This window comes from Syngnathoides biaculeatus, chromosome 14 (genome assembly GCF_019802595.1).
Source record: "Syngnathoides biaculeatus isolate LvHL_M chromosome 14, ASM1980259v1, whole genome shotgun sequence".
NCBI classification, from domain to species: domain Eukaryota; kingdom Metazoa; phylum Chordata; class Actinopteri; order Syngnathiformes; family Syngnathidae; genus Syngnathoides; species Syngnathoides biaculeatus.
In genome coordinates, this window is record NC_084653.1 from 16472767 (window position 1) to 16483246 (window position 10480).

A 10480-nucleotide genomic window follows, 5' to 3' on the forward strand; every position below is an offset into this window, starting at 1 on the left:
TGTTTGTTGGGAACACATGCAGTATCATGTCTTTGGGTCAATTTGACCAGTTTTCATTGTACATATTGATAAATTCCAGCAGAGGAAGTTGCATACCATAAAACTGTTCTCCTTTCTCTTTGCATGTGTTTAAAATACATCACTTTGACTCCCAATATTACAGGAGTGCCATTCAAGCCTACTCTCTTTAGACTTCTGTTGCAGTGTTGTTTTCTTCACTCCATTGTAATACCATTTAGTGCCATCAATGCTCGCTTGACTAAAGAGCGCTTTTTTTTCACCCACAGGCAAGAAGAATCATTGGGGACTTTGGTATTCCCATTTCAATTTTATTTACTGTGTTGGTAGATTACTGCATCACTGACACTTACACACAGGTAAATGTATCTGTTGGGCTTGCACTGCCTCATATATGATGAGTATTACATTTTCTATCCACATTTAGAAGAGCTCAGATTCCGATTCCATTGGTGCAAAGGCACAAATCTGAACTCTGCCACTTGAGTCCTAAAAACATTTGAACTGTGTCTCTTTAGCCACATAGCGTAAAGCCTCAGTGGCCTTTAACAGTTTGCTCCTTTAAAATTGGATTGAATCCTTAATCCTTTTTTTCATGTTTTGTTTTAGAAACTCAATGTACCATCTGGATTTTCAGTCACTTCCCCTAACAAAAGGGGTTGGTTCATCAGTCCCTTTGGTGACAAGCAGCCATTTCCCACCTGGATGATGGGAGCCTCCATTGTACCCGCCCTTCTTGTATTCATCCTCATTTTCATGGAAACTCAGATTACTTCGTAAGTGCAACAAAGCCCTGACTGGAAAGTAGTAATTGGTGTCAAGTAAGCACAGTGGACAATTTGCAAAGTCGACCATTTTTAGGGAAGCCATCTTCTGTTATCCGCTGAAAAACTGACCAATTTCCCTTTTTTTGTACTTAGGATAAATCTTTTACATAAAAATATTGCTTTGCCACCATTTTCTGACATCTATAATCGATTGCTAACTATTTGGATGGATGTCAACAGTTTATGGATTTTCTCTTAGTCTCACACTGTATGTTGAAGTGACATAGCTCAACAGTTCCAAGATAGAATTAGATTCCACTTTATTGGACGAATACTGTATGATACAAGACACAGAAGGAATTTCTTTGCAGTAGTTGGATTCACTGCAGTGTGACAAGAAGCAGCAATTATGAATGAAATATACAGTTAGAAAATTAAAAAAATACAAGTACAAATACAAGTCATCGAACAATGAAAGCGTACCACTTGAGATGATGCTGATACATTGGCATTGTGCAAGTCATGCAATTTAGAGCAATTTAAATTGGCTAATAGCGCAATGATGTACAGTGACAATTGTGCAATTGGTGCTGAATTCTCAAAAACAAAATTGTCCAGTAGTAATCAAAAACAGTATGCAAATAGTGCAGTGATAAGCTAGAGAGTGTACGAATGTAGGAGTGTCTTGATAATAATATGCAAAATTTGCAGCATGTTAAAATGATATTGTCAGTCAACTATTTTTCAGAGGTTGATGGCAAGAGGGAAGAAGCATCTGAAAAGTATGCTAGATTTAGTTTGCATTGATCGTTTGCTGAGGGAAGGTGCTGTAATCTGTGGTGAACATGATATGCACAGTTCAAGAGGATTTTGGATATCCTTGCCTTGGTTCTCACAACTTGCAAGTCCTGAAAAGTGAGGAGGTGGGTAGGTGGGTAAGGGCTTGACTGTCTGTTGCTGTCTAATTTGATTGAACCAATTCAATTTCTGCTGTGTAGAAATGCCTCAGTAGCTCCTGTGTCAGGCCATGCTTCCTCAGAACCTGAAGTACATCTTGAGCAGGGCACTTTTTTTAGGAGGGAGTTCCACTTTGGTCTCCCACTTTAGGTCCTGAGATACTTTAATTCTCAGGAACTTGGTGATGAAATGGTTCACCCAGGCCAGTTGGACAGCGTGAGAGGCAGTTGTGATAAAGGATGTTTCCTAAAGTCTACTATGATCTCTGCAATCTTGGGCATGTTCAACTCCAGGTTTTGGCCACATCAAAGCTCCTATCTAGCCACTTCCTGTCAGTACTCAGTCTACGACACTATCTTTGATAAGGTCAGTGACTGTTGTGTTGTTTGCAAACTTCAGGAGTTTGATTACAGGTTCCGATGAGGTACAATCATCCATGTAGGGCAGCATAGAAAGGACATATCCTTTTGTGGGGGACTGGTGTTGATGCTGCAGGTGGATGAGGTGGTATCCCATATTCCCATCTGCTTGGCCTGCCCATCATGAAGCTGAAAATCCACTGGCAGATCACAAATGTGATGTTGAGCTGTGATGTTGGAGGAGAGGAGTTCAGGAATGAACGCAGAGTTTAAGTTCACGGACGGGATCCTAACATTGGTCCCCGTACGATTGAGGTGTTCCAGGATGAAGTACAGTCCCACGTTGACTGCATTATCCACAGAGCTGTATGGACAAACTCCAAGGGGTCCAGCATGAGTCTTGTGACACTCTAGATGTGGTCCAGCATGAAGCATTCAAAGGACTTCATGACCACAAATACCCGGCCACAGGCCTGTAGTCATTCAATCCGAAAATTGCAGGTCTCTTGGGGACAGAGATAATGGTGGAGCATTTGAGGGAGGATTCGACTTCACACAGTTCCAAAGATCTATTGCAGATCTGTGTGAAACATGGGTGAGCTGGTCTGTGTAGAATTTGAAGCAGGAGAGGACTACCCTGTCCACCCAGTCTTTGTTTATGATTTTTTTTTTTTTATTTTAAAGAAGAGGGAGTCAGTGGTGGGAAAGAAATAGATTCTGATATTGCTCAATATTGGTGCAGCTCGGTGGGTGTGGGGTATAAAAGTGTCCTTTTCAAATCTGCAGTAGAAGGTGTTCAAGTGAACAGCTGGTCCTTCACTATTCTCCACTTGGGGGGGATGGTCACTTATAGCTGGTTAGCAATTGTAATCTTCATCAGACTAACCTAGAGCCATGAGCAGAAAATGGTCGCTCAGTTTTTCTGCGTAATTTCTCAATGCAGTCTTGATTTATTTTGTCAGCTGCTTTTTGGTGTGATTGGTCTCCACTCCGATAGTTTGTTGTTATTGAGTGAATTAAAGAGTAACAAAATGGGCCCAAAGCTACACATAGAATAGTACAGTATGAGTCTATAAGAGTGGTGTAGCAATGGTTGAATATTTTGTTTTCCCTTGTGGGACAGCCACTTTGGTGCTTATATTTAGGGAGTTCTTGGTTGAGTTTTGCTTTGTTAAAGTCCCCAAGAATAATGAGGGATGAATCTGGGTGCTTTTTCTTTTCCAAGTTTGTTTACTTTGTCAATGTTTATAGTGCGGCCTTCATATTATTCCAGGGGGCGTAAACAAAGGCAAGTAGGAATGAAGTAAACTTGCATGGCAGGGAGAATGACATTCAAATAAAGGAAAAACTGGGACCGCAAACAGTGTGTATTGAGCTCCATCACATCAGTTCACCATTTTTTGTTGATGTAGAACCATATTCCACCACCTTTTGTTTTCCCAGATAGCGCTGTGTTGTGGTCTGCTCGGTGTAGTTGGAAGCCGGGGAGCGTTATGGCGCTGTCGAAGATGCATTCACAAAGCCAACTCCCCGTGAAGCAGAGGCTGGCAGAATGTGCAAAGTGTTTTCTAGTCTTTTTGAGAAGATCAACTCCTCCATTTTCTTAGGAAGAGAGTGTTGATTTGCGAGTCGGATCAGCGCTGTCAGAGTTTCACTTGCACTCTGGCACGCTTTACTCAGCGGTGCCGTCTTCGCCTTATCCATGCGCCATACAGCGCAGCCGCTCCGCTGGTAAGTCACTCCAAGAAAAAACTTTGTGGATTTGTCAAAGTTGCCAAAAGAAAGTTTGGAGTAGACTCCCTAATGTTGAGCAAGTCTTCCCTTGTGTAAGTAGGTCACATAATGTCCCCAAAGACAAAAAGGGCAAAAACCAGGAGTTGTACTAAGGAGCGTTACTATTAACACCCGTATAGGCGCCATTCTCATCAATTTGTATTTTTTGGTGGAATGAAGTTAAGCCAAAGCCGGCCACTGAATATGGACGGATAATTGATGCCTGGGTCTTTTAAAACCCCAAAAATTATTGACTAAGCAGGGATAAACCACAAGTAAGTGTTTGGAGGGGTGGGTTGCTCCCCCCTCAACCCCCCAAAGAAAAAGAGAAACAAAAAAAACAAAATCAGTTAAAAAGATTTTTGTTTTTAATCTGGAAATAGGTGAATTGAAAAATGTGTATGGTGCGGTTTACTATGTGGCTATAAGGAGAAATTACTGTGTCTCTTTACATTTCCTCCCCCTATTCTTTCACTCTTTCAGGTTGATTGTCAGTAAGAAGGAGCGTCGCCTGGTGAAAGGCTCTGGATTCCACCTGGACTTGCTGCTCATTGTCATTCTCGGAGCCCTCTGTCCACTCTTTGGCCTGCCATGGCTCACGGCGGCCACGGTGCGCTCGGTCACTCATGTCAATGCCCTCACAGTCATGAGCAAGGCCACCGCTCCCGGAGAGAAGCCCATGATCCAGGAAGTGAAAGAGCAAAGGCTGACGGGGCTTCTTGTTGCTGTGCTCGTTGGTAAGAAAAATGGGGAAACATTGGTGGGTCTACCATTTACACCTTAGACCATATAAAATAAATATACTGTATATCCATAATTGCAAATTCCAAATTAAGCGAGTGACCATGTGGGACAAAAATGAGTCACGAAGAGCATTTATGGAAAAACAATCCTGGGGCTGCTCTCCAGGGCCTAGGATTAATTGTAGTCAGAAATTGGTGCCACATATGTGAACATAATTGAATTTCATCTTGCTCAATCAGGAATGTCCATTGTGATGACCGACGTGCTGCGCCTCATCCCTCTGGCTGTGCTATTTGGCATCTTCTTGTACATGGGGGTCACCTCTTTGACGGGGATCCAGTTGTATGAACGCATCACTCTCATGGTCACACCGGCAAAGCACCACCCGGATCACATTTACGTCACCAAGGTAACGGACGCAAGAAATGGAAATATGTCTCACAAGTCTTAACTTTCATGTTCCAAGCAAGTTTGAAGTTACTGTGGCAACAATCAAGGAAATAAAGTGAAGTCCCCTCTAAATTTTAAGAAAGTCAATTCATTACTCGGGTTAAGCAAGTCATGAGTCAATTTATATACAGTAATCTTGCTTCATGACATCAAGTATTAGCACATTAGACACTTTACACTCAGTACCTGTACAGATCTACAATCACATTGTTTTTAAATGTCACTAACCTGTCTCTGTATTGCCTATTACTGCATCTTCTAAATTAAACACGTAAGTGACATGAAGCTTAGTTTAAGTGACTGTAAATTAATTTGTTATTAATTTCTTTCTTGAAGCTACTTGTGTAGTGTCCAAGAACTACTTTGTTGTACAGAATTTTGGCTAAATTGATGATATCTGAAACGCATCAGTCAAGCAAGAGTCTCCTCTCAGCTACCATGTAAGAACTTTAGCGGACTCACGCTTCCTTTTGGATAGATTGGACTTTAGAGTCCGCACATGTCATGCAGCCCCATTGGAGGACCTCTTTGTCGCTGTATGGAAAATCCTCGTGACATCCTTGTGGGATATTGTTCAACTACTGGGGGCTTTATGCATATTGTATATATTTTCACAGCTGAAACATACTTGCGTGTCAACATGAGAAATATTCTAGGTGAGGTAGTGTCCAATGTTCCTGGTTGTGGTGTTTGAGTGAGAGATGACAGTTCTGTGGGGAAGGGATTCAACGCATTTAGTGCCCACACCTATAGCGTCTGAGAGCAGAAAAAACGATCTGACAAACTGCAGAAAGTCTCAGTGGCGTCAGTTCATGTGACTTGAGTCCCACACCTCGAACGCACGCACAGGCACTTACTCTGCGTACTCACACACGCAGACAACAGCGAGAATATCTATAGTATATGCTCTCACTCGTGTCCTCTGTCATTAGTGGTAGGATGGCAGAACACAATCCACCCGTGTGTGATTGCAGCCAAAAGCCAGACCGCGTCCATCCTTCGAGGTCATGTCGCTTCACTTTGTGCAGAAATGACAGTCTTTAGTGTTTGGGATGTTATGGATTCCAGCACTGACGCAGATGCCCAGAAGCCTGAGTAATGACAGTCTCAAGTACAAGATTGGGGCTTCCCCTGCTAAAGAGCAGCTCTCAATCCTGACATCCATTTGCATAGTAGTGGACCAATTACAATGAAAGCTCTTGTATAACTGTGACATGTCAACATAGAAATCTGAAATCACTGCATGACTAAGGTTTTTTTATGTAAATTTTAAAAGACTTTCCGAAACACGTACATGTATTTTTTACGTTGTTAAACTGGAACTTTAATGTATGTTTGAATTTTTCCAAGATACAGCACATCTGCAGTTAAATGTTTGCAAATACACCCATTTGGAATTTGTTTTGAACCAGTCATACTTTATTTGTGGAAAGCGTTGCTTATTTGTTTTTTGATCCAATACGTACAATTTTGTGTTTTTTTTTTTTTTTTTTTTTGCAGTTATAAGTTTCATCAATGACTGTTTTCACGGATTTTCACTGTTTGCGTTCACATTTTGTCACTATTCTCAGTAAATCCCCTTTTATTGTCGGTGAGTTTTTTTTTATTTAAAAAATACAACTTTATTCTCATGAAGTTACTGTACTTTTTTTCTTATAAAAATATTTTTTCATTGTAATGGTACAACTTTTTTTCTGGAAAAATGTACAACTTTTTCATTTCTATGGTTTACAGGGGTACACACTGGTAGTTCTATTTAACTGGCATTAGGATTCTGAGGAGATCCCACATTATATCCCACATGTTTGACCCATCCACAGAGCGATATCACATTAAACAGGAAGCAATTAGAGAAGGCAGTCATTCATTTAGAGATGTTGACTTTTCCGTTCTAAGGTTACAGGGTGAATTATCCCCAAAGTCAACTTCAAATATTTGCATGTTAGGTCAGTTGAAGGCTCAAAATGGTCCAAAATGTTAGTGCAAATTCTTGTTTCTCTCTATGCACCCTGTGACTCGCGTCCAGTAGTCCTTCGTGTACTACACCTCTCACCCAAAATCAGCTGGGATGGGTTCCATCTCACCCTAATTAAGACTGGTGCTATAGAAATTGGATGGTCGGTAGTAGGTTTATCAAGTACCAGTCAAGTCAGCAGTCCATCAGCCTTTGTCCACAAGACGGAGCCCCCCCCCCAAAAAAGCAAGCCTAATGAAACTTTTTAAGTGGAGATTCCATCTGTCATCAACTGCTGAATGCGTATACGCTTACATGCTGTGTCCGCAGGTGAAGACATGGCGTATGAACATGTTCACCCTCATCCAGCTGGGGTGCATTGTGGCCCTGTGGGTCGTGAAGTCCACCGCCGCTTCCCTGGCATTCCCCTTTGTCCTCATCATGACTGTGCCATTGCGCCGCGTCATCCTCTCGAGGATTTTTGAGGAACGTGAGCTCCAAGCGGTAGGTCGTGCGGCGGGGGCTTTCCACTAATGCGGGAAGCGGCGCCGCAATCGTCTCATCCCCTGCTGGAACTTTTGCAACTTTAGCAATCGGATGCATGTGAACCAGTTTTCAATTGTGTCCAACACTCACACCTCGAAAGCAAATGCAAATATTGATATAAAAATTCCTTCATGACTTCAGCAGACAAATGCAAATAGCTCACGTTTCTACCTGGAAACTTTCAAAGCTCTTATTGAGGTGTGTGATATTTTTGTAGTTGGACACTCAAACCCCCAAGACAATCTTAAGATTTTATGGGGGAGGAAAAACTCCTTTTTCTCTACCTCAAAATGAAATTCTAAAGATCATTCAGAGCAAGAAATGTTTTGCTAATCAAAGCTGTATTAAATGCAATAAAGGTTGCTATTTTTTTTTCCTTCAGGGGAACTACAGTACATATCTCAGACTGTTTCAATAATATTATATCAGGCCACAAATTGGTACACAGGAAACCGCCGCAGACGGGCTGGATATACACTGAACCCTCAACTTATTGACTCATTATTGAGTGCTTGACAAAAAGCACAAAAAAGATGGTAGTAATTGATACCCCACCATCCAAAAACATATTTATAAATACCTGAACTATACCACAACTTTTGATCCCAAAATACTTTATCATTTGCAGTTCATTTTACATTACTGAACATATAATTGTGGTAAAGACTGAATTAAGGTTTTTCAAGACAACATCCTTCCTTGAGACTAATTACTACTTTCTTAATAATAAATATTTTAAATATTGAGTTATCGATGTGCCGCCGATGGAGCATTTTTTTTTGTGTATATTCTTTGGCTGTGGGTTACTTTAGCAACTATTTTGAGTGATTTGTATTGTTTTATATATAAGCAGGTGTGTTTATGTAAACAATGTATGGATTTCAATGATATACAGTAAAATTGACACTGACGAGTTCACACAGTCTGTCTAGTAATGCTGAAGTCTCATTGGCATGTATGGTATCTAATACATATCACATTTCTATCCATATTTGGAAGAGGCCTGGTTCTGATATCACAAAATAATTGTTCATCATTATTTTTGACTCCAAGAGATCTTGCCAAATGAGACAAAAAACACAATTGTCTCACCTGAACTGTGCATTTTAAATCCAAGCCTGAGTACACCTTTTTATCTTCACAGCTGGATTGCGACGAAGACTCCCCCAACTTCGACGAAGACGGACGGGATGAGTACAACGAGATTCACATGCTCGTATAAAGTCGAATTTGCCAAGAAGCCCTCGTCTTCTTCATACTCTTGGCCTCTTGAGACTCGACATGACAAGGGTCACAGGGCAAAACATTAACAAATGTGTCATTTAATAGAGCGATAATCTATATTTTTTTCTTTGCGTTAAAAAAAGAAAGTGTAATCTCATTGTACGGACCTCGTAATGTTGGTGTGGTTTAAAATTCCCTGAAATTGTTTGTGAGTCCCTTAGCTGAAGTCAGTGAAAATGACAACAAATATGTCTATCCCTTTAATTCCATTGCAGGCTTCGGGCATATGTGCAATTTAATGGTCACCTCTTAGACAACAGTCAGGGGTTGGTGGATGAATGTTGGGGAACAGTTTTAATTTCCCGTCATCACCGATATATTCCGAAAGTCATTGAAATCCCCGAATGCCAAAGGATGATGCAGGAAAGTAAGCCAAATGATACTGCATGTGTAGATTTAGCTGCCTTGAAACAACTGCCGTTTCTTTTAAAACACTATATGTAAAAAATGGGTAAGTACAGTTGTGATATAGTTGTTTACACTCATTATTTGAAAACTTGGCTTTGAATCCATTTGGGATTTTATCTCTACAATTATGCATACCTACTGTTTTTTAATGTATATTAGCCGAATTGGGATGTCGCAAACCATAACTATTTTATTGTACTGTAAGTTGAGGAGTTACCACATTTGTCATAAACACATGCCGTCTTTCAAATATGTGACCTCGCAATATTGTAAAATTTCAGAACGGCTTGCTCACAGACACGTTTTCAGACATAGGCAGCTAACAAAAGATTTACTTTGCTGTGTTATGTCATACTTGATGGTTGGGCAGGAACTCAAGAGACCCAACTTTATGTATACGAGCAATTAAAAAATCAATATATCCACTTCTTCCAAGATGTATCTTACACAATTATTCCATCCTGGAAAAAGAAGAGTTCAAATACCCCAGAATACAAAAAGGCATTGGTGAGTTTATGTAAACTGCTGAACACAACTGTACATTTGCGCTTCTTTGTCTAGGATGAACGAACTTTCACTGGTAACTTGCCCTTGCCGACCAAACAATCTCCCTGGCTAAGACGTAAACACTCATTGAAGCCGTTGTTCGGTCTAAGTGCACAACATAAAAGGCCGCTTGCAAATGAGTAACTTCTTTGTTTTATTAACCAATGTTGTCACATTCAGACTTCATGGAAAACTTGATTAGTAATATTCAACCCTCAGTTTATCTGCAAATAAGGTGTTGGAACAGAGTTAAAAGGACATTGCGTAATTTGACACACTTGAACTCCCTCCTCCAAAAAACGTCTTTATTCGTATTCGTCCTTTCATCTTCATAACAAGATTTCACATATGTCATGAATAATATAACAAAACACTTCAGCTGAAATAGCCGAGAAACTAAGCAAACACACGTGTACTGAACACTCCAGGGAGCAGTTGAGCGTTGGCAGGGTGCATGAATGATGTATTGTATAGTATGACTGTGAATTATAATGTAGCGTGTGTGTTTAGTCATTCACTTTTCACCCCCAAGGTTTTGCAAGTTCGCTATAGAATTCGAATTAGCTAGTCCACTTTCAGGAACCTAACAAGGAAAACAATGGTATTTTCCATAATGTTAATGTTAAAATAAATGTCTTGTAAATTTGACATGCCACAGAGAAGGGTGTGTTCAC

At 40.5% G+C, this 10480-nt stretch overlaps 1 protein-coding gene across 2 annotated transcripts in view; it reads left to right on the forward strand.

Moving 5' to 3' along the window:
* slc4a3 (solute carrier family 4 member 3) overlaps positions 1–10252 on the forward strand; it is an 82699-nt gene extending 72447 nt beyond the window's left edge. For both annotated transcript variants that reach the window (XM_061842678.1, XM_061842679.1), the window contains exons 18-23: positions 288–377; positions 628–794; positions 4358–4611; positions 4858–5027; positions 7353–7526; positions 8713–10252. In XM_061842678.1, the coding sequence (XP_061698662.1) occupies positions 288–377; positions 628–794; positions 4358–4611; positions 4858–5027; positions 7353–7526; positions 8713–8790 (933 nt within the window). In that variant the 3' untranslated portion in view covers positions 8791–10252. The remainder of the gene's footprint in view (positions 1–287; positions 378–627; positions 795–4357; positions 4612–4857; positions 5028–7352; positions 7527–8712) is intronic.
* The last annotated feature ends 228 nt before the right edge of the window (positions 10253–10480 follow it).